The 24,464-nt window shown below is 39.3% G+C and overlaps 1 protein-coding gene across 5 annotated transcripts in view; it reads right to left on the bottom strand.

The window, feature by feature from the left end:
- SYNE2 (spectrin repeat containing nuclear envelope protein 2) overlaps positions 1 to 24,464 on the bottom strand; it is a 172,594-nt gene that overhangs the window by 63,729 nt on the left and 84,401 nt on the right. For 4 of the 5 annotated variants that reach the window (XM_090141784.1, XM_031605584.2, XM_031605583.2 and 1 more), the window contains exons 57-72: positions 23,663 to 23,803; positions 23,129 to 23,311; positions 22,409 to 22,546; positions 20,830 to 21,015; positions 19,673 to 19,795; positions 17,566 to 17,748; positions 13,495 to 13,620; positions 10,972 to 11,166; positions 10,304 to 10,375; positions 9,479 to 9,598; positions 8,802 to 8,909; positions 5,460 to 5,693; positions 3,017 to 3,184; positions 2,289 to 2,414; positions 1,256 to 1,362; positions 717 to 858 (exon numbers count right to left, since the gene is read on the bottom strand). In XM_090141784.1, the coding sequence (XP_089997910.1) occupies positions 717 to 858; positions 1,256 to 1,362; positions 2,289 to 2,414; positions 3,017 to 3,184; positions 5,460 to 5,693; positions 8,802 to 8,909; positions 9,479 to 9,598; positions 10,304 to 10,375; positions 10,972 to 11,166; positions 13,495 to 13,620; positions 17,566 to 17,748; positions 19,673 to 19,795; positions 20,830 to 21,015; positions 22,409 to 22,546; positions 23,129 to 23,311; positions 23,663 to 23,803 (2,352 nt within the window). The remainder of the gene's footprint in view (positions 1 to 716; positions 859 to 1,255; positions 1,363 to 2,288; positions 2,415 to 3,016; positions 3,185 to 5,459; positions 5,694 to 8,801; positions 8,910 to 9,478; positions 9,599 to 10,303; positions 10,376 to 10,971; positions 11,167 to 13,494; positions 13,621 to 17,565; positions 17,749 to 19,672; positions 19,796 to 20,829; positions 21,016 to 22,408; positions 22,547 to 23,128; positions 23,312 to 23,662; positions 23,804 to 24,464) is intronic. The other variant, XM_031605585.2, reaches the window with a different exon arrangement.

The raw sequence follows: 24,464 nt of genomic DNA on the forward strand, positions 1-24,464 counted from the left end.
CAGGCTGTAGCCTGTATTAAGGCAGGCCTGCTGCCCACTGCAGTGCCTGAGTAAGAGCAGACATTCACCCTTTTACTTGACTGATATTCTTCCATTTCATGCAGTATTCTTCTTTCAGAGAAGAATAAATCTAGTCATTCTAATTGAATGTGAACAAAACTGCTAGCCAAAGAAAACACTTTTTCCAAGCAGTAAAATTCTGCAGTCTGCTCTGAATAAATGCACAGCACTTTCTTATGGCAGTGTAAAATCCATTTTTGATATGCCAGACAGAATGCGAGAACGCTATGGTGAATCATAGAAGAAAATTCAAGCTAGAAGTTTCTTCTGACCAAAATGCTCTCACTTGCAGGAACTGGGACTTAATCCACATCCATAAAAATCAGCTGGGAGCTGGCTGGATAACTCGCCTAATTTCCTTAAAAGAATTAAGCAGATAACATCAGGACTGAATGCTAACTGCCAGAATTCATCTACGTGTTCCCACACTACTTCATAGTCACAGCTCTAGAGTCATTATCTATCTCAAAGTAAAATTAAAAGACAATCATAAAAACAGTATTCAGTAACAATTTATTCTAGAGAGCACTTGCAAGGATTTCAGTTATCTGATGAAGAAGAGACATGATATGATGACTCAAGGAAGATACCCTAATAGTTATCCTCACCCAAACCAACAGGCTGCACAAAGAGTGCTTTAGTGAACTGAAACAGACCTGAGGTTCCACAAGCTGGCAGAGAGGAGACTTCATCTTTGAGGAAAGCTCTCGTTGTAAATATTGCCATTTATTACCCGTTTGGTCCTTTGGAGCTAAGGTGGGATCAGTCTGTTTGCTTTTTGGATCAAATTCCCCATTGCTGTATTAAGAAAAAATTATTAGAATGTCAAATACTAAAGTAGAATAAACAAAATTAGATTTGTAACACTGCTTGTATAAGACTAGTTTCTATTATAGCTGCCCCGAAAACAGAGTGCAACCAAATGCATGGCTGGGAACAGATACCCAACTTGCCTCTGTTAGGCCTGCTTCAGCTTACAGCAGGCATCAGTCCTGCCTGACATCAAGACTGACTCCGGGCACTCCAGTCAGCCCAGTATCAAGGAAGCTGTCACATAAAATGAAACTCAATTTCTCCAGACTGCTGATAGTAGAAATCTCCCAGCTCCTGCTCCAAACAGTACTCCTGCAAAGTTTCTGTAGGTTTGGGAAGTTGTACATAACTGAATCTGGGGAGTGATTTTGTTGCTTTGTACCTGGGTTCTGATTTCACGCTATCCTCAAACTGTGGCTGCATTTTTTCCACACATGACTCAATGAAGTCAATGAGGCTCTTCTGCTCTGCTGCTTTTACTTTCAGATCCTGTGAACAGAGAACAGAATGAACAATAAAAATAAATTGCGTGTGCAGTATTGCTCTGAAATGATTATTGTGCTTTTCCAATCACATGAATCCATTTAGCAAGCAAAGTTAAGAATATCTCTATCAGGAGAAAAAGCAAGTAATGTGTAAATATGATGTTACCAAACAATCTTCTAAAAACATGTATTTTTACAGAATATATTTCAGCCTTGTTAAAAGTTCAAAAGCAAAAGCCCTCAGTCAGAAATACAGAATTCATATTCAGAAATGTAAGGGCCGCAGACTGCAATCCTTATACAGAGAAAAAGGGGGGGGGGATGCTCAAACACAAGGTGAAAATGCACAAGTTAGAAAGAGAGCACTGACTGAAAACTGAGCAATTTTAGCAGCTCAGGCTGGGCCACTTTCTCTAATTCATTCGTAAGAACATGAAAGGGGAAAAAGCTAAGTTCTAGTTAGCAAAACAGAAGTAGTTTACAGAGCACAGAATATCATAGGACACCCTTATAATGTTAGCAATGACCTTAGAGTCATTCTGAGTTAGTTCATGGGACAATGTTCACAAAGCCTTTGAGTCAAATCCATCTTCAAAAGCAGTTTCAGATTTAACAATACACAGTGCTTTAAACAAAGGAAATCAGAGGGGTGGGTGACGCCATCTGAATCATTGTGATAAAAGACAAGGGTGCCATACAGTTTTGTAAGGATCATAAACCTTTTGGACAAAAAATTCAGAGTTCTCAGGGTTTGGCGGCCTTTCTCCATCCTCTCTAACTCCCCAAATCTTCTAGAAGAGGTGTATAAGGTACCTGCCCTTGGCAGACTTGATCCCACAGTGAAAACTGCAGCTGGTAATATACACAGCAGCCCCCCACATGCACAGTGGACACAGAGCAGACTGACTCCTGGTCAGGCAGAATGATTACCTGTGGGTGTTGGAAACCATTTTGCTGGAGGAACGGCTGTTCAGCAAGGCCAAGCTGGGGCATGCTAGAGCCATTGGAGTGCAAGATTTTGAGGGACTCTGGGTCAATCCTCTCCCTTTTGGGAATCTGTAAAGAAACGCCCATTGTGGGAAGGCTTCCAGACTTGAAAGGAGGCCAGATCCTCCAGTTGCAGTTTGGGGAAATAGCAAAAGCAAAGCTGTTTTGGAACATTCGTAAACAGAATCAGCAGTGCAAAAGCAGTTGGTACTCATGCAAACACTTCTGTCCAGTTTCTGTCCTGGTCTAGCTGGGGGGCTGTGGTACTGGAAAGCTGAGTCACTGCTCATGCCACTTAGATGTTCTTTGAAGAAAGTTACTGCTTTAAGGCCTGTCTGCTGTGATACTATCACAAACACGATGGTATTTTGAAAGAAAGCAAACAAAAAATCTCACCAAACGTTTTTATCCTTTTCCTGCATTCCTCACAAAATCTCAACTACTGCCACTGAGTACTTCAAACTGAAAAGATGTAGCTCAAAGACTCATTGGAAGTCCCACTACATACTGCAAATAAAAAATAATCATACCGCAGTGCAAACCGTAAAATAACAAGTCTGCCATTTCTGATTGACTCTTCTCCCTTCCTTGCTTCACATGATAAGCTCTAACTGTTCTTGTGCTACTACAGAACTCTCACTTTTCCTCAGCACAGAATTCATATGCTTTACCTGCTCTTCACTGTATTTATCCTGAAGCATCATCTGGACTTTTTCCAAATTACACTTCACTTCCTTCAGCTTCAAGGAAAGATCCTCTGCCTCCTGTTGGTGGCCTGCACTGTTTCCACCATCTTCCAGTAAACTAACAACCTTTTGTTCAATCTCTGATAACATCACCTAGAAGCGACAGGAGTCAATTATTCATTCTTAGAAGTACAATACTCCTTTCCTGATAACATTCTTAAGACAGTGCTTACACTTAACCCTATCTAAAATGAACAGAAAGAAGAAAAATTAGCCATAGCTTCAAACTCCCTGGATTTTCTCTAATATTGTCTCATTTTTATACAAACAATAAAGTGCATTTAATACAGTGCTGAAGACAAAACTGTTTCAGAAAACCTTCTGTGTGGGAAGTTGTATAAGTCAGACATTAAGCAATGAGAAAGGGAAGCAGAAATTACCGATAGACTTCATTTGGAATAACTAAGAAGACAACACACCACATCGGAGAAGAAGGCAGAGCACAGACTGACTACATCAGCCTTGGGAAGGGTCAAGTTCTGTGGATGTATGAGCTAAACAGACCTCACCGTGAGGCCGAGGCACCACTAAAACTGCAAAACTATGATAAGTGAGGAAGAAATCCTTGACCTGATGCTCACTGTAAGGCCAGTTTTCATTCCTTCTAGTCACATCAAGCAGAAGTATGGCAGAATTTCTGCTCATATTACAATACAATGTCACCAGTGTATGGAGGGTAGCCTTTAAAAGGAGGCCATCAGTTCTAAAAACAGTTTTGGCCACCAAAAGGAGACGAAGTTGACAGATCACTGGTGTTGACTGGTAAACCTCACACAGATCTTGCTGTGATGAGTTAAGGAATTATGTCTAACTCTCCACCCCGCTGCAAGGAGCTACTGCCTTCACAAGAGAATCAGCAAAAGGTGAAGCCTGTGTCAGCTGAATGAATTTACAACCTCATAGCTTAGTTTAAGATGACATCTACCTCTGAGACTATTTTATCTGGAATGCCACTGGGCTTTCAATGAAGTGATAAAGTAGAGGGACATGCATATCCTAAGGCCAAGTGGAGCTGAGGACAGCAGTCCACCTCCCAGAGCAGCCCTTCCCATCTGTAAAGAAATCCTTCCTAACATAAATCATCCAATCTAAACTACCAAAACACAGTACTGCTACCATGTGTTAGCCAGGCCACTGGACACTGTTGGGATCTGGTTGCTGATTCACATTCTTCTGAATCAAATTACATCTCTGCATTATTTTAAACTCACATTCATAAAGTTGAATGTGGAGACAGAAACTACAACTCAACTGCAAAGTAATCAACTGCAATAAATTAATTGTTCTGCATCATATCTATGTAGAGACCACTCCTGTTTTGTGCATTGGATATTTTTCCGCATAGATCTTGATTAGGATAGAAAAACATTTTTCTGCTCCTCTGTTCTATCAAGTTCACGTGTTACCATTGAACCAGACTGCTAAAACCTGGCAGGAACTCAGCAGAGCCTAGTGCTGCCTGAAGTCAGCTTGATTTTACTGCTTGTGACTGCCCTATCAAAGCTGACACTGACACAAAGCCTGAATGGGATTGAGATACAGCCAGCTACATAAAAGTATTCAGGATCTTAATTCCCAGAATTCAGCAGCCAAGCAGATGAGGATATCAGCCTGGCACTGTGGGGAACTCCAAAGCTGCATGCCTGCACATTTTCTTTTAATCTGTGTGCCAGAGAAAGAAAGCTGCACCAGGACTACCACCCAGCCCAGTACTTCATGTCTGTTGTCTTCCATCTATTTCCACCAAATGGTACAAACACCCCGTTCCTTCTGCTGCCAGCTGGAGCAAGAAGGTCCTAGACCTACAGCAGTACAACCAAATATAGGCTACTCAAGTGGATGAGTGTCTGTCTTTCTCCCTAGACTGGCAGCTTTAGGGCCCTGAAGTGCAAAAGATTGCAGTTTAGGAGTTATTTTACACTGGTCTTTTAAATCACTCTAAAAAAATTAAAAAGTGAAAATGTCCAAACAAAACAAAAAAATCCTTTATTCTTGCTGATTTACCACAACAGAGACCAACAGAAAGCTGCTCTTAAAGAGAGGATGTAGACTTTGCTGAGCCATATTTTCAAAACTAAACTAAAGAAAAAAAAAAGCTATAGAAACATTCAGACCTCAAACTAAATCCTCCAGGTGTCTAACAATCCCACTGTGTGCAACCCTAAAAACAGGTATTAACTGAGCCCTAGGAAAGCTGCACCTGAAACCGAAGCCAAGCAGTTACCGGCTGTCTGCCAGTGTAACGAAACTGAATAAGCAGGGAGAGGAGAAGCAGTAACTGTAACTTTCCAGCTTTCCTGTGTTCACAAACCCCCGGGAAAGGTGGCTCATGTGGATGGCCAGCAGCACACAGGCTGCTCCCTCTTACCTGGAAATCACCAAGCTGCAGTTCCACCATCTGCTGCATTTTAGGAGTCTGGGGGTCTGAGCCCAGGGACACCTTAGTTTTGTCTAGCCATTGTTCCAGCTCAGCAACCTGGGCCTTGCACACCTGGAGGATCGTTTCCGGCTCGGGCCTACCACCATCCACTGCTTCCTCTGGGTCTCCCTCTTTCCCTCGAGAGCCCTGGGAGGCGCTGGGGACAGGAGGCGGCGTGACACTCTGAAGCAAAGCACATGAAAAAAACAACATGGTTATCTACCTCCTGCTTTCTTTTTCTTTCTTTCTCTCTTTTCCTTTCTTTCCCCACCCCTTACCAGTGAGAAATGTTTAACTTTCACATTCACAGGGCTCCGAAACAACTCTGTCACCGACTTCACAGTTTTTAAAAAATATATAATAATTAAAGATAAAAGAAAAAGGAAGGGAAATTCAGCAGGCAGGCGATCTAGGATCTGGTGTAACAGGTTTCCAGGCACAATTTGCATCTGCACAGGTATACCTGAGCCACAGGAAGCACGATGACTCACCATTAACCAGTTCTCCCCTGAGGAGAGATGTTTTGCTGTGGGAGTTGGATGGAAGAGCAACACAGTTTAAAGCTGCAAAGCAAGCTGTTGTGCACCATTTAGAAGTTCCTTCTATGCATTTGGTTCCAACAACCAAATGAGTTTTATTCAGGCTCTACGTCACACAGAGAAATAATGTGTATTTTTAAGTCTATCTTGTGTAATTCTTTTCTCTTGCTTGCTTTGCTTTAAGAAGCAGTACTGCATACTTCCGTAATAAGGAGAAGTCTAAAGTGCTTGGAGATACCAGCAGTTGCTTAGAAGCCTGTATATATCCACGCATATGCAAATAAAAGAAGTTAATAAGTAAATGAAGCACAACGCCTCTGTTGAAAACCACCTGTACTGCTCCCACGGCTCCAGAGCATTCACACACTGAGATGGCCAGTCATAGTGCATTAGCCTTGTGCTAAGAGTGCCAAAATGCATTGTTTCAGGTATCAATGTCTTACTTCAATCGTTACTCTTCTGATTTCCCTCTCAGATACCTTGCAGCAGTGTCATTAAATGTAGGAAATAGTCTGAACACACATATTCTGAAGGTTTGTTGAGGTACATGCAATTGAAGATATAAAAGTACCAGTTTATTTCAACTTCCATTTGAAATTTTTGGCTTTAGTTCTCAGCCTGTTTGTTCTAGTTCATCATTTAATTATATTTTGCCAGTTTGGGCACTATTTATATATATATATATATATATATTATTTTTTTTAATCCAATGGGACTGCAAAACATTTTGGTTCACTAAAGTAAATGTATTTTGACAATGCCAAAAAATAACGAAGTATTAAACAGAACACACATGCATACAGAAGCATTTAGTTTTTATCTATGGCATGCTCTACCCTTCTCCAGGTAAATAACACTGCTTCAGGAAAATTCATTCCCTTTTTTTACAGAAACAGAAATTCAGATATGCAGCCAAATCAGTTGAATAAAACAAACCAGTATCTTGTGTGCAGGTGTAACAGTGTTCAGCTTCACGCACACATCATGAGTTCATGTTCTAAAAGTTCATGTTCTAAAACTGAGATCATAAAGGACATGGAGTGGACAGTTACCAAAGCTTACCTGCCAAGTAATAGTTCATACATGTTTCTGAATTCTAAGTTATATTGTAGGTTGCTAGAAGTGAATTTGGAGGAAAAATATGCCAGGAGCAATGAAATCGTATCATTTAGCAATCACCAAGATAGTGGGAATAAATTAATGTTAGTGTATACTTAAGTTCTAAATGGAGAACATGAATATAATCAACACCACAGATCTCTAGACTTCAACGCATCTCTAAGGGAAAAAAAATGAATATAGCATTTTTAAAAATAAATGCCTTCCTGTCTCCAAATAGTAACTGATCTTTTAAGTAAATCACTTAGCAGAAAAAAAAAAAAAAGTTCCTAATGGGAGTTATATAGCATGTGGAAATGGCACAGAGCAGTAAAATTCTGAAATGGAAAAAGATTTTGCAATATTGCAGGCTTTTTTGCTGTCTGGCATGAATTGAGGAAGGGTGGCCTTCTCTGCAGGAGCAGAGGAGGACTGTGGCTCATAGCCTTACCACATTCTCTGCAAAGAACACAGAGCAGCTGTGTCCACCTCAAGAACACTGCTCTGCTGAGCTTTTCTATCAGTGGGTTCAAGAAGTTGTGGGTGCCCCTGAAGACAGGAGGCTGACAAACATGGTGGTGGCACACAGAGGTACCAGTATATGTTATCTTGTTAGGTGCCTGACCTGGAGATGAAGTCTCTCTTACACGAGCATCTTAATGTCAATTACTCTCAACTGAGATTTACTCAGTGCGGTATCTCAGCTCAGTACAACACAGAGAATCAGTGAGAGCTCAGCTAAACCATTTTCTGTGCTTGAGGACTGGTCTGCTTGCAAAGGGAGCTTACAAACGACCTGTACAAGCAGAGGCCAACAGCGCTGCAGAGTAGCAAAGAAAAAGGACACAGAGATCATGTGCACAGACAGGTCATATACGATGTACTCATTCATACGAGGCAGAATGCTATTGTTTATAATATTAGTATGCAATTAACTGCTGACTAAGTTCTAACATTTAGCTATGTATTATTTTCCTGCACAGGAATGAGAAATTAAAAAAGTATCTCCCCTGACACTTTTTTTTTTTCATTATTAAACTATACATATTGAAAGTCATGCATGATGTAAGGAGTCAAGGAGCACTGAGAGACAAAGTGACTTGGGAGCACACTCCTGCCTCAGACAATGATGGATTCTAGCTTCTTCCATGCTGCTAGAATTTAAGAGCTAGAGCTGAGGCTGCTGTTACCACTCTTTTGCTCCTGGCCTTGGTGGACTATGTGAACTATTCAAGACTCTCTCCATATGCTCTTCTGCATGTAACCTATAGGCTGCTGCCCATTCAGCCTGCACATGTTTTCCACAAAGCAGCAAAATATGGGAGGGTTATTCTCATTCATTTCTCCTTTAACTGCCACTTCAAAATCCAATAACTGATGCAGATTTTATCATCTTAATCCTTCCATTCACACCTTTATGAATGCCAGCATCTTTTTTCCTGACAATACTCCTACTTGTTTCCTAGAAAACTTAATTTTCAAGGAGATCAGAACATAATCATTTTCACTCAAAGGAGCAATCTGAAGAAGCCCATTAAGGGTTGTAGGTATCCTACCATATCATTAATCTTGCCACAAACTCCAGTACCATTGCCAGTAGCTGGGTTATACAGAAGATCACATCGTTCAGCCTACTTCAGATTTTCAAACTCACCACGGTCTGACTTTCATGACCTGTGCCAGGGCTTTCTGTTCTCTGTGGAGTTTGCAAAGATGATTCCTCATCGTCTTTATTGCATGACTGTACTATCTCAGCAGCATCCTGTAGAGAAAGAGACGACAGTGGAAATATTTAGATTGTTATTGCCTTGTTGTGCTTGAGACCTCAAAAAGTAACAGCTTTTCAGTGCATAGCAGTCCTGGATCAAGAACATTCACAGAGATAAGTTCTCTTATGCTTTTAACATAGATATAGGGAAACAACAACTGTAGCTATCAGATAATGTCATGACACTGTGAAGAACATAGCAAAATACCACCAAAACTGTAGCTGGTCAGGAATATTAGATGCTGATCTTCTTGTTGACAAAGGGAATCTCTTCCACAGATAATCTCCTAACAAATTGTACATTCTATTGCCTCCCCAGGAGTTAATGAAATGAATCACTGCTAACAAATGCACCTTTCTGTCTTTGGGTTTGTAGAACAGGAAAGAACACTTCAAATGAAAAAATTCAGTGTGATGTGGTAGACAGAGCAACTTAATAAGGCTACTGCCCTGCATTTCTACAGTTCTCTTACTTCAAAGACTTCAGCATTACCTACGACTTCTGCAAATACTTTCCACAAAGATGAGTTTCCGCCCTGTTGAAATAAATCTGAGTTCATTACCTGTGCACCACCATCTGACAAGGTTCCAGAAGACCAAGAAGTTGCACTGTCTTCCTTATGCTTTTCCTTGTATTTTAATGAGGGCCAGAAGCTCACATCTATCTCTGTGACTGTACTTCCCTTCGAAAGTAAGAACAACTCAGCATTAGCTTGTGAACACGAAGCTCAGGCATCCCTTCAGGCAATGTAAATTACTGCAAACCTTTACTAACACTTAGCTCTCTTTCCGCCTTGTTTATCTACCTTATGTTTCCCAAATCTCACCTCCTTCCTCCCTTGCTTAATGGCTCTGCCAGATGAACAACAGCTAGATGACACTCCAGAGATCTCAAGAGTATCCTCTGTTTTTTCATGCTATCCCCAAACAAACAAACAATAAAAAAAAAAACAAAGCTTACACCAAATCATTCTCTCTCTTTTCCTGTCCACTAAAAACAAAAGAAAATAACCCCCAAGTCCAGTATGTAAAGAAAACTGCACCAGAAAAGAGTGGGTAGCCAGGCTACAAACCAGCATTTCTCCAGAGGCTGTCTGATTTTGTCTGAAAGAAAACCCACTTTTAAACCTTGTTTTTTAGGCTCATGTTTGCTACTAATACATGCATAAAGGTGTTACTGTATAAGTAATCCCATCAAAAGCAGGACCACACATCACAGAATGAGTTACTGTGTAATACTGACATTGATTCAAGCTCAGTTTCTTCGTGTAACAAACTTGCCTTCGTTTTTCTCTAAATTATTTCATATCTACACATTTTTATAATCTGTAACAAACTAGTTTATCTTACATATATATCTGTATATGTAAGACATATACTGAACTCACCTTGCTGTGGAAAGCATCTTCTGACTCTTCATCTAAACAGGGCAGAAGGGACATCAGTCCTCTCTTCTTCAGCTACAAAATACACAAAATAGACAGTTAAATCACTCACGTTAAACAGTAAAAGCCTCTTTTGCTTGTACACTAAAAGAAAATTACCACTTGGGGTCCACTTTTGGAGAAACACTGAACATTTGCCACCAGACATTAATGTAATTAATAAGTAATTAAGTAAAGCAATAAGTTATTAATTAATAAGTCTGCAGCTGCTAAACACCTCTAAAAACTGGGAGTTTTCAATGTTTTGTAATGTTTCGACATCACAGATGTAATTGGGACAAATTTTATTTTGCTGAATTTACTGAAAAAATCCACTGATCATCATCAGTAAAACTATGCATCTAACATTTTGCTGCTGATTGTTTAGTGTAAACTCCATGTTGAATCAGCTCATGCAAAAAAATAACCAGTGGCACACCTCCTTCCTGCCTTCTCCTAGTCAGGTATCATACCCAATCTTCCTGGGACCATTTAAAAGGAGAGAAGTAACTTTGCTTCACAGCTGCAGGGATGCTTCTCTCTCAAATGCCATTCCTTCTGGATAAAGAAGGGCTTTATACTTTCCTTCTTCACCTCTTGGGCAAGTGATCACAAAATGGTGCTTCACTCACCTGCACATCAGAAACATCAGTCCCGATCGAGTCAGTTTGTGCAAATACAGAGGCTGTGGGCTCATCTTCTGGTTCAGGCACTTCTTCCTGTAAGCGCTGGTGAAGCTCAGACATTGAATTCTTCATCCCAGTAAGAATATCTTCCTTTCTTTGGCACAGCTTGATGATTTCTTCTTTTAAAGCTTCCATTTCTCCCTAAGGAGCAACAACATCTGTAAGCATGCGTTTTTCTTAGTTAAACAAGAGGTAAAGTAACAAATGATACCTTGCATCTTTCTGAGAATGGGTCTATTTGCCCTCTTCCCTTTTTCATAGCTTTGGGACAGTTCCCCATTGTCAGTGCAGGAAATGTCCTGATACATGCAAAACAATAGCAACAGATTCTGTTCAGGACCGAGCTTGCCACCTGTACTGCTCAAGTTGGCAGTCTGGAAGAAAATGTGGAAGGCTGTATAAATGAATCAAACTAGGTCTTGCATAGCCAGGGGAATATGAGTTTCCCTCAGGACAGAGGGAATGTAGCTGAGTTACATTACTCTGTGAGTCAAAGCAGATGATATTACTTTCAACCACCTTTTCTGGAAACCTGACACAGAACAACTGGGATAGCTTAGATGAAGGCAAATATAGCTAGGAGCAATTCAGAGCTGAGTCTTCCTTGCATAAATTGAGCTAACAGAAGCAAACAAACAAAAGAAAAAATTAAAAATGGAGGGTTTCAGTAATACAGCTAGGAACAAGAATTATCCCATGTCTTAGAATATGACATTGGGAGATACAGTCCATCAGAAAGTTCAAGGAACATGTTTAATGTTCAGCAGGGTCTAAAGAATAATCCAAATAACCCTGCATTAACAAAAGAGAAACAAATCTGGCTTTGCTCCTTGTTCATAACTGTTACTCTAGTCAGTGTTCTGCCTTCAGAGCCCTTTTCTAGAGGTCTTTCCACACCACTTGTTTCCCAGGTGAGCAAAGAAAGCAGAAGCAGCAACAGACAGCGATGGGGTAAGCAATAAAATGTCTCACCCCCTTTATCAATGACAATGCTAAAGCTCTTTGAAGTACTATGGCTTGATTAGAAAACTAAAAATCAGCTAAATACCCCACTGCAGAATGGGACCTGTCCATCAGAGCAAGCTTTGATGCTAGGCTTAAAATAAAAAAGACACTGATTCCAGAGGCTGCTCTATCATGGTCTGAATAACACTATGCAAGTAATAATCTGTGACAGATAAAAGCAGTAAGACTGCTGGTTTTGTCTCAACTACAGCTTCCTCCATAAACAGTGCTAGTGTGGCTGCATGATCAGGAGGGTGAAGGCAGGAAACCCAGCAGGTTTTCAAAGGCTGTGGAAACTGCTAAGACAATGATGCTTTTTCCATTAAACACTGGAAAACAGAAGGTTTCTCCAAAGGTTAAAGCAAGAAAAAGTCACTGGAATGAAGAAGTGGCCATCTATGATAATTTCCCATAAATTTATAAATGTTTGCTAGGAATAATATTCATATTTGTTTTATGGCAGGAGCTAGACTTTATACTACAAATATCAGCTACTGCTTTGCAAACTTAACTAGGCGAGAAAACAAATCTTTACTGACACAACTTCCTCATCTGAAGCCCCTCAATAAGATGGGCAATTCCATTGCCATATCTATCAATGAAATGCTCCAACTGTGAAACAGATCTTCTAAAACAAGAGATATTAAACAGAAAGTCTTATGCTCAAAGACAAAAACAAGAGCCAGGAAATGAGTCATGCTTAGTACTAGCATCCAACATCCAATCACCTGAAAGCAGAGCAACTACGTATTTAGGAAACTACTGAGTGATTACAGTTATTAAGTACGATGTATGTTTATTAACTGTATTGCTGCTGACTGAGAAAAGCTGAGCATCTCAGAGGCACTTTATAAAAATACTCATTAAACTTAATTAGTCATTTCCCGACTTCTGCAGTGCTGTCTTTAAAATACTTCTTGCTTTTGTATTAAATAAGCAATTCATCCATTACAGAAAGGAACCGACTGCTGGCAAAAAAACAGCATCTGTTACCAGCTGATGAAAACACAGCATGTTAGCAAGGATGAGGAAAGGAATCTAGAAGATCTAACCCTAACCAGAATCACCAAAAGTAACACTGCATGGTCAGTGATCTGAAAGGGACACAGTGCTCTCCTTATGCACTATCCTAAGCTGCTACCCCAGTTAACATGTAGCAGGATGATGAGCACAGGCAAGCAATCAGTGTTGCATGTTGTCTCACCACAACAGCTGAAAACAGCTCTTAATTTTCACGGGGAGTTGATTCAGGTACAAATAGCGCATCAAAACCAGTGATATCAAACATATGCCCAATTTGAAACTAATACTAATTATAATATCTCTTGGTATACAGCAACTTATGTACCTACAGTCACATCACAGTATTCAATTGCCTGCTTGACTGGAGCAGGGAGAGAAAGCACACTACTATTCATCATTGCTACATGTTGTCATAAATTTAGGGCATGACATGAAACCCACCTCTGGACAAGAAGTCTTCTGAGTATGTGGCTGATATTCATGTGACTTTTCAGCCAAGTGATTCTTCAGGAATTGTTTCAGCTTTTCAATTTCTTGCTCACATTCTTCTGTTTTCTTCACAGCTTCCTGTGAAAAAGTAATTCTTTAAATAATTTTTTATTGACCAGGACATAAATAAACTGGTCAGCAATGCAAATTGCACCAAAGAGTGCTCAAACTTCTTTTGCTTCTGTAGTTGGATGTAAAAGAAATGTGCTTGCTTTGCTAACTCTGCAGAACTCCATCTTCACCACATTCAGAATTCAGCCTGGAAACATATCATTGCCTAGTCTAGAGTAGGACTATGAATTTTAAAATGGAACATATTTAATCACATTTACTACAATTTATGAGAAGCTGAAAATAAAGAGAAATTATAGGGTTGGCTAGTTTCATATCAAGTTAGAAAGCCTACCTGTTTTAATTAGTGTTCAGATCGTTATTGCCAGCTAGTTCTGCACTGGCCAGAAATGAACTGTGCTGTCCAGGCAGAAACTGCAGCTCAGAAGATAAGCCAACCACAGTTTCTGACAATTTGAATAGTTTCTATCAAATAAATACTTCCACCTTGTGTGAGCTTCCTCTTCTTGCATGACTTATGGGAAAGCCTATGATATGTAATCAACAGCCAAATTCACTTTTATTCATTTGATAGTAACAGCAAAATCTCATCAATCAGCACTCCATGCAGAAGTCAGCAGTCTCCCCACATTCATTGCTAATGTTTGCCCGCCACAGCTTATCACAATGTCTCAGGTAACTAAGAAACTGTTACATATACAAATAATAATATTTTGTGAAAACATTTAATTTGCAAAACATTTTGTAGCTTTGTTCTTCAGCATGTGGGCTGAGAATCAGAGAGTATCAATAGACTCTTCCTCAGGCGGTTGCAAAAGATAGTGAAGAAGAAAATGCAACTCTGTAGACAGCAGGCTTAAACTTACTTTGCTGACAGCAGGATGTGAGCAGCCTGGGAGGTGGAAAACTTGTCTGCAAAGCACCCACAGGCTCTGCCTTTCAAAGCAAAGAATCTATCTATGAACAATAATGTTACTTGTTCATTCATTTCTTCACAATAGCAATCACTCCCACATGTTAGTAAAGTTTTGGATTATTAGTTTTTAACTTACAAGTGTCAAAAGGCAGAAAGTGTTTTTCTCACTTACAAAAAAAAAAAAAAAAAAAGCCAATTTGGAAAGAAAAATATCTAACTGCAGTCTATAATCTTAATGACATACATAAAGAATCAGACAAGAGGAATAAAAGTAGTTATTCTGCTGCTCAGCTTAAATAAGAAACTAAAAGTACTTCTAAAAGAGAGAGTCTTACCCATACCTACACTCTCAAATTTTCCTAACTGTTCAGTAGTATCTCAATTTTACTTGACTAACTAAAGAATACTCTGTATATAGACTCCATTTTCCACTCTCAGACCAATACATGAATACAGTCACTTGCCTGCAGATCGCTCATCCATTCCCTATCTTCCATCAACGAGCAGAAAATCTTATTTAATCCTTTTCTTGAAAGAACATACATTACGTCCTGTTTGTGGGACTGAATCTGTACCAAGAAGTAATGCTTCTCTCCTTACTTCATTCTTAAATTTTGCTTTTCTTAGCAACTAGAAGACCTATTCGTGGAATGGGCCCTGCTGTCTGGAGTGTGAAGGCAGATAGTAAAAAAAGTGTCAACAGTACATCATCATATATGCAAATACTGCCACTCCTTTGCACAGAGAGCTGGTAAAACATTGTGGCTTCCAGCTCCTCTTCCTGATGACACTGTTTAGGTAGCGGTAGGTGTGGCTCTTAACAGGCCATAAAAGAAGAACAAAGGGCAACACACATTAAATCTCCTAAAACCCTACCCTGAAGCATCTGCAGTACCTACTACAGGTTTTGTTTCTGTCAGATTTTTTCAGGTGTTAAACTGAAACTTAATTATACAGAAGTTCCTAGTATTACAATATGGATAGCAAATACATGCAACCACATCCAAGCACTAAAATGTCAAACTAATTCACAAAGCAGGGGAAAAAAAAAAAAAGTATGTATCTGCAAAGGTAGCCTGTCTCCAGTGTGGTCTTCTGTCTATTAGAATACTTCCTATTTTTCTAATGCAGCACTAAATAATGCCATCCTTTAATAGCTTTATCCTTTGTAATGTCTTAGGTGGCGATAGACTTATATTGTAGCACTGCTGGTTTCAACCCACTCAATAGAATGGGAAAGTCTTTTTTGCACAGCTGGATATCACTGCAGCAAAGAACTCATTTTTCCAACCTGTTTTCTCAAAAAGAAATTTTAGTCACAGATTTTTGGAAGTGTAAAAAATCAAGGCAAATGCTGAGCAAAAAAAAAAAAAAAAAAAAAGATTAAAAAGATTACAGCTGCTACAAAAAATTAAAAAATCTAAACCTTGACCTAATGCTCTGCATAAAGGAGTTAGAAGTCTCATGGCATCACTCAGTAATGGCAAAGCACCAGGATTCCAAGGGATAAAAGTACTCTGAAAATTACTGAATACTTAATCCGGTAACTTTTTATCTGAAATATGTATGCTTTACAGTATCTATTCTTCAGACCTCAGAAGATATAAAGACTAAAACCCCAACAGATCTCAGAGTCACTGTCTATTTTCAACTCCAGGCATGCACATCTATAGCATGCTTGGGTTTGTCTCTTGGTGCTTTTAAAACTGAAAAGAACAGTAGGAAGGGGCCTACTGAGACAATCTTGTCCTGGCTGGCCTCTCTGCAGTCAAACAAAAGTTAAAGCATACTATTAAGAACATTATCCAAACATTTCTGACACTGACAGGAACAGATCATCAATCGCATTTCAAAGAAGCCTGCTCCAATGTTGGACCACTCTTGTGATAAAGGTACTTTTCCCAGCATCCCGAGGAGAGCACAGCATCTCGTTTTGCACTTCCCCTCTTCAGGAAGCTGCAGAGAGCAATGAGGTCTTCACTTGGCCTACTTTTCTCCAGACTAGAAAACCCAAGCACCCTCACAGCCCCTCCTCATAGGATTTGCCTTCCAAAACCTTTACCAGCTTTGTTGCCTGGATACCTTCAAATATCTTAACACTGTTTTTATACTGGGGACCCAGAACTACGAGCGATATTGAGGGTGAGGCCACACCAACACAAAGTATAATGGGAGAATCACCTCTTTTACCACGCTGTTGCAAATTGTCCAATGCTCCAAACTATCTAGATTGCTTTGCAAAGACTCTTAACTCTTCATGGAGTCAACAGCACCTCCCTATTTACTATCATCAGCAAACCTGCTAAGGATGCATTCAGCTCCTCCACGCAGATCAATGATAAAAACGTTAAAGAGGACTGGTCCTAGGATTAAGCCCTGGGGAAGACCACTAATGACTCACCACCAGTAGCCCCAGTCACAACAATTACTTGAGCTCTGCTGTTCTGCCAGTGACAGTGTAGCATGAACCTGTTACCTCACAACTGCACAATTCATCCAGAAGGATACTGTGAGGAATAGTAACAAAGGCCTTACTAAAACCTGGAAAGATTACATCCACTGCCTTTCGTTTGTCCACTAAGTGGTTGACCTTATTGTAAAAGCAGATCAAATTACTGAGACAGGACTTTCCCTTCAAGAATCTGTGCTGATTCAGCCTGACAATAGCGATGTTCTTTGAATGCCTTAATTTCTCAATCTGAAAACAAAAGGCAGAGATTCACATTTTAGCTGTACTGTGTATATCTGGCCCCTGAAATGCTTAGTAAGAAGCTCCATGTTTTAAATCACTCTGCTTTACTACAGTAGGCTTGGGAAACCAAACTGACAAAGATAATGCACCAACTGAAATTCATTCCAGTTTTCTTTCTACTGTGTCATGTTGTAATGTGCAATTACACACACACACAAAATCAGAACATCCTCCAAAACATTACATAGAAAACATGGTAGGTGCACTATATGCCTGTAAAATAAAGGTATTTGAGGTGATATCTTATGAAATAAAATAACATCAATGAATACAAATCAATTACCTCCAGCAGTTCATTTTGTTCCTTAGTAATTTTTTCTATTTTTTTCAATTCTCTCAAAAGTTGTCTTGCTCTTTGGAAGACTGAGACAGGTTGTTTTTTCACCCCTGGTAGCTGAAGGTCTTCTTCATAGGACTGTATGTGAACAATGGTCTTCTGCATAGGACCAATATGGTCAAGTATAACCTATTAGGATACAGGTTAGATGATGAATGATTTAGTGAATTGTAAAAAAATCAAATTTACACCCATGATGTGCAAGAGTAGACTTTTTTGAGTTTTCTATTTAAGAAGGAAAAATTTTTTACTGTTAGAACAAATAAATGAAAATCCATGGTGATGCTCTTTAAAGCCAGAGGAAGATACAATTTACATTTACAGTTCTGCTTTGTCTGCATATAAATACATGAGTGTTGCATAGTGATAAAAAGGTCATATTCAGAGTAGTTACTTATCTTACCGTGTGTCATTTTAAAGTACTGAATCTTGGTCACAAAGACACTTTAAAAAATGGCCTAATCTTTTTGCTGTCATTGCAGCCAACTCAGGTTTTTCTTTTCTGCACTGCAAACCACCCATAAGATGCTCCATGTTAAAGTTAACCTTTTTCTGAAGGTCCTACAAACAGTCCTATCACTGCTGAGAAACACGGCTGAAATGGTGATGAGTAGAAACAGAAACAAGGACAAACATATGAAGCCAGGTTTTCCATCAAAGACAGCTTCTCATAACCCTCCATTCTGAGTGGATGCAGTTTACAATCACCTTTGCCAGTTCTGGATGATAGAAATGTGTGTAATTTACATACTACGTAATAAACAAAATACATGTTCTATGGAAGGCTCTGTGATCAGCTTTGGAAGAACAGAATCCAATAGCAACTCAAAAGTTCCTTGTTATCTGAGAACTTCAGAAGGAAAAATAAATAAATAAGAGCCCTGAGCCTTTTTCTTACTAATATTTTTGTTAGACTCCCTCTCAAAAAAGATTTCATTTAAATAACCACAACTGGAACAGAGATGTTTATTCTCTCATTTGTAAGCAGTCTGCATCACGATTTTTCTGTTGTTGTTATTTGCATATTATCCAAATTTCCACTTAAAATCAGGCAGTGGGTGAATATTATTTTCTAGAAGAAATACCACTTTAGCTTTTCTGTATAATGTAGCCATTACAGAACTGTTACCTGGATAGCAAAGCTGTGAGGGTATGACAACGTTTTTATTCCTCCCCCAAAACAGAACCCATGTTTTTGCATGCCAGTCAGCTAACAATGTGGACTGCAGTTGATAGAAAAGATACCATAAAGCTTTGCTTTATTTCAGTTTTTGTAGAAAAGCTATCTGGCCAAGATACCTTTACAGTTCTCTGTGTGCCTGAAATGGGTGTGCAATGAGTAACTTCAGCCTACATTTCTAAAAGTATTTTTCCTCTATTTCTGGGAAAACAGGGCCTGATTTGCACTTTCAAATTACTTACTGTTTGATGATAAGTGGAGTAATATTTACTGAATGTACCGGGTCCTAACACTCCCAAAAATGAAAGACTCAAATATGGCAGGAATACTTGTATACTATAGTTACACACTTTGGCTGTCTATTGGTATGTTGTTATCAATTGTGCTTTAGTTTCAAACGTTCTAGGTTAGACCAGGACTGTGCTTCTTGAAGGGATATCCCAACAGCCTCATTTAAGAGTTCATTTTGCACATTTGTCTTAAGTATATATAAATTCTATTCCTTTCAGATGAAACTAAAGCTGAAGACACTTTCCAGAAGAATATCTAAAGACCTTCAACCACTAATGCATGTCCAGCATCCTAGACAAGCATGAGTCTGGTCCTGAGTTATCTCCTAAAAGACACATACAAGCACAGGCATCAGGTCCCCTGAAGCATTTTGCCCAACCAATCTGCTCCTTTTGGATTTCACTACTTGTTACTGTAAACGTGTAACTGAAATAATGTTTGTAATAACTGTCGTTGACCTGAGAGTTAGAATATGTGTAATACTGACATTTCAAAGTCATACACTAAAAATTTATTCATTGTAGTACGCATTCACAAAACAGACTTTTGCTGGAAAAAGCTTACACAGGAGTTTTCACAGACCTGTCCATGTTTAAGTTGGTCTTTTGGAGAAAGTTCCAACAGATCTTCTGATGATAAGATTGTCTTCATTTTCATAACATCCTTCTCAAACATTTTTACATGAGATTCAATGGCATCCAGTTCCTAGATTTTGGGAACAAAGAATGTTTGTAGGTAGCATAGTTTTGAAGCTCCCTTCAAAAAACAAAACCTATATGAGTTTCTGCATTTACTCAAAACTTAAAAAGAAACACTGAAAAACAAATGCAGCATATGTAGAATACGTTAACAGGATATGTTAAGTGCTGCTGCTGACCAAAATGCTAGCTACTACAAACTATGCATATAAAAGAAGTAATAATGTATGGTCACCTAGTCTATTTTAAGCCCCAAGTATGGAACTGAAATACCCTTGAAAAAATCACATTATAAATCACTACTGGTGACAATGCACTTTTTCATTGTTGATATTTACCATTAAGAAACAGGACTAAATATGCGTTCTAAATGAAGACTTATATCAGATGGAAAATGGGTCTGCATATAGTATGGCTCCCAGATAACCCTCATGAAGACAGAGTCAAAGAATAAACTGTGTTGGAAGGGATCTTAGAAGGTCTCCAGGGCCTGATCCTGCTGAGATGTGGGAGCCTCCTGCCATGGGGATTTCACCCTTACTCTGTGTCCCTGAGACAGTGTTTGACCACCCCCCCTAAGGAGTATGTCGCTATCTCGTTTATAGTCATCAGTTATATAGCAGCAGGCAACAGTATCCTCTCCCCTAAATCCATCCCTTCTCTGGTCTGAACTGACCCAGCTCTCTCAGCCTTTCTTCCCATGTACTGTGCTACAGACCCTGACCACTCTTGTGGCTCTTCCTGAACTTGCAGCAGAATGTCTGTCTCTCTTGCACTCAGAAAGCCAAAAATAGGCATATCACCCAGTTGTGACCTCACAGAGCCTTGGCTCTATAAAACACTGCTTAGCAGCAACTATAAGTATCAGCGTGTTATCAACATAGTTTTTCTCCTAGAACCAAAACAAAGTATCATACAGACATTCCAAAGAAACCAATTCTGTTCCAGCTGAAACTAAGACATATGCAGACAATGTAAGCTGTATTTAATAACAATTGGTGATACTCCAATAAAAAGAACTTACAAATCAACCAAACTTACATCGGCCACGTGCTGGATCTGTGGAAGGATCTCTGCTATCTCTTGCTGTAACGATGCTACTTCCTCCTCTGCTTCATTCAGCTGCTGCATTATACTGTCTGTTTCAAAGACTGGCGTTAGCTCCTCCAGCTCCAAGTAAACACCGTGCAGGAGATTTTGCTTTTGTTCTGAGTCCTCCAAAGCCATCTACAGACAAAATAAGAAACTAGTTTGCCTCCATCACTGGTGACATCAAGTCTCGGAGGCAATTTGGATCAGAATGAATCAGTTTAATTTCCTGTACATCACTGACCACTGCGTGTATTTCCAAAAACTTAGTTCAGATTAAAACACTTTGTGCTTAATGAAATCAAACTGCTGCACCCTGCAGGCAGAAATCTGAGGGGCTTCTGCTATGACTATTAGGGAATCAATTAGACAAAATGAATCTACATGAGCACGAGTCATGTAGAGGAAGGTTTTAAACTCTGAGATCCCACCCCCAAAACAGAGAAGTGTGAGATCCCAAAGAAGGTTCTTCCCAAATTTCTGTGCAGTCATCAGGCTGACTCCAAGTACATACATGTCAGCCAGAGACATGAAAAGGGTTTCCTGCCCACAAGTTAGCAGAAGAACTGAAGCTCTGCAGAAAATATCTGGCCAGTTGTGCACGATGCAAACATTCTTCCCATCTTCTGCAGGTATCTGCATGATTTTTTTTATTAATTACAGCAAATGTCTTCATACAGAATAGTGAAGGGATTGTAAGCAATATCTGTGATTCATTCAGCTTTGTGCCACCTGAAGGACTGAACATATCTCTGAACTTTATTATGAGCCTTGGGCACGTTTCTAAATCCACAAGCTTTCCAGCCTAGACCACATAAAAACCATAAATAGAAAAGAAAATAAACTTTTGTTGGGAAAACATACACAAATTTTGTTAATTGCCATCTCCTCATTGTTACTATGTGATCTGCAACACATTGGTCCAGAAATGTCAATCACTTTTTGTAAAATAGGAAAGAAATTCTGGTTAGTTTTAATAGAACAATTCATGTTCAGAGCACCAACTTTTTCTTCTGGTGTAAGCCAAAGAGTGAATGTATAGAAAACTTCTATTTTAAATATGAAATTGTTAGAAATCATCTTGGCATTTGCCTGGCCCTGTAACATTACAAACATTTGATTCTTGAAGTCAGAATTACCTTCAAAATCAGTGAGAACTGCCTTGCACGTCGATTCACTTTGAAGCTTCTGGTAAGCGCACAGACCTCAAAATACCACTCTATTTGGGATCATGTGCACAATACAGGATAGGTACAAAACTGTACATATTCAAAAAGTAATAACTGTTTATAGCCATGCAGCACACTGTATTATATTTTTGGTAGATGCATGCTCTCCATTTCAGCACACAAGATAGTTAAGTCCAACACCGGAAAGTACCTATCTTTATTTCATGCCCTTAAACTGTAACCATTATTCACTTCAAGTACTTACAGAAAATTATTTATATCAGTAAGACTGAAGAATGCAAAACTGTGTCGTTATAGAGCAACTAGTTATAATGAGAACAGATATCTGTACTAACACTTACCTGAAGGCCATCAGTGTACTGATGTAGTCTTTTTGCAGAGTCATTCTGAGCACCTGCTCTTAGCAAGCTGTTGGTGTTTTCTATCCAAACTTTCATGTCCTTCAAGAATTCATCATATTCTTCCATCTTGTTGGCAGCCTAGTAAATGACATGTTTTTGTAAAAGAGCACAGACACATTTCTATTCACTGTCTAGGATAAACACACGTATGGGCAAGACTTGAAGCAAACTGGATGCATTTTATCAAGGACAGGTTAGCATGGTAAAATAGAGAAGTACAATTGAAATTTTTCTGGAACAGTTTCATTTTCTAATCAAGAGTAATTTTGGCGTCTATGGGCATACATTTCACGGGGTCAGTGTGATGATTTATGTGGCAATGTTATTTAAATGGAGAACACATTGGTATCACAAACCATAACACCGCTGATCCAGGGGCAGGGATTGCCCATGCTAACGCTTATCAGCCACAATGCAGAGTTGGTCCTTTGGATTGGAAACTGGAGGCAATGTTTGTCACTCCAGAAATTCTTAGCTATGTTAAGTCAAAGCACCTACTTTGGGCTTTTCATCTGTTTGAGAAGCTCTGATGATATTTTGTGTGAAGCCTTCGTTTGTTTGTTTTGTTTGTTTGTCTTAAAGCTATCGCTTTTGTTCTTTTATTAATACAACACAAATTTTTCAAATTTGAGAAAATCTGAAGTTTACATTTGCCTCTACCTTGTTTAAAATGGCTGTTCTGCGCTCAGCAAGTTGTGAGACTTGTTGGTAATGCTGAAGGGGGGTCATTAAGATATCCATCAACTCCTGTGCGTGGCAGGAATCCTGCTCTACTATGTCATGCACTTCTGCATCCAGCTCATTGAGTTTGTAATGCCAAAGGTCCAGCATATCCCAGATTTGCTGCACGTAAAGAAAGGAAAAATGAAATACATGGTTGGGCACAAAGATTTATTTTTTCTTCATGTTGAGCATGTGGAATTGCAAAGCTTTCTGAACTGATACAACAAGAACAGAACACTCTGCATCTGCCAGTGTGATTCACAGCTATAAAAGCATGCATTTTCCTGTGAGAAAGAAAAGGTAAACGTTCATCACGTAAATGCTTGCTTGTACCTCTTCTGTTAAAGACACAGAATGATTGGAGACACCTTTATACTCCTGATAAATCGGGTTCTGTAAAAGCAACCAAAAATCTTTCAATGCCCACCAAAATAAATAAAAAAAAAAAAAAAAAAAAAAGGGCAAAATTACCTTCTGAACTTCTTTGGCTTTTGCAACGCTTTCAGTCTTCTGTTCCAGCATCTTTTCAATAGCATGAAGGCCATTGTTAATAGTCTCCGCTTTTCCTTTCAGCACATACTGAGGAGAACTCTGCAAGTTTTCAAAGCTAATCTGTCACAGTAAAGAGAAAACAACGGTGGAGATTACAAAGATCCGCTTGTTTCTGTGTACCTCCTCACCAAAAATACTAGAAGTCTTTTTATGTTCCTTTTGATGAATCACTTAAAAACACCAGAATGGAATTACATTTCCTGGGAGAAGCATCAGTGTGACTAGACTGAATGTTCCCATCTTGTTCAACAATTTCTCCTTCCTTAAAATGACTGGTAATCATGAACCAAAAAATAGTAAGGTGCTGCAACTTCCTGCATTCAGCTGACTCCTTTCTCATCTGCAGCAGATGTCCCTCATTACCGCGCTGTGGAAAGGGTCACATTCAGATTCTTGCTGTAAAAAACCTGGAACAGCACCACCGTGCCTTGACTATTTCTTCCATTTAAGAAATAAGGACTCTAAGAAGCATCAATGTACAGTGAATTTCTGAACAAAAAAAAAAATGGATTTTTTGTTCAAATCAAAACACTGAAGGGCCTAATTTTTGATCTAAAGATAAAAGCTCTCAAGTATGCTGAAGTTGAGTCAGTGCTGAAGCAGAGAACTGAGAGACACAAGGAGGTACCAGGTTACCATGAACTGGAAGAACTGCAGAGGGTGAGAAAGTCCTTGCTTGCCCAAGGAGATATCTCTTCTCACTAAAACCTGCTAGCTGTTA

Source organism: Phasianus colchicus, chromosome 5, assembly GCF_987193195.1.
Source record: "Phasianus colchicus chromosome 5, bPhaCol1.hap1.1, whole genome shotgun sequence".
In the NCBI taxonomy this organism is placed as follows: Eukaryota; Metazoa; Chordata; class Aves; order Galliformes; family Phasianidae; genus Phasianus; species Phasianus colchicus.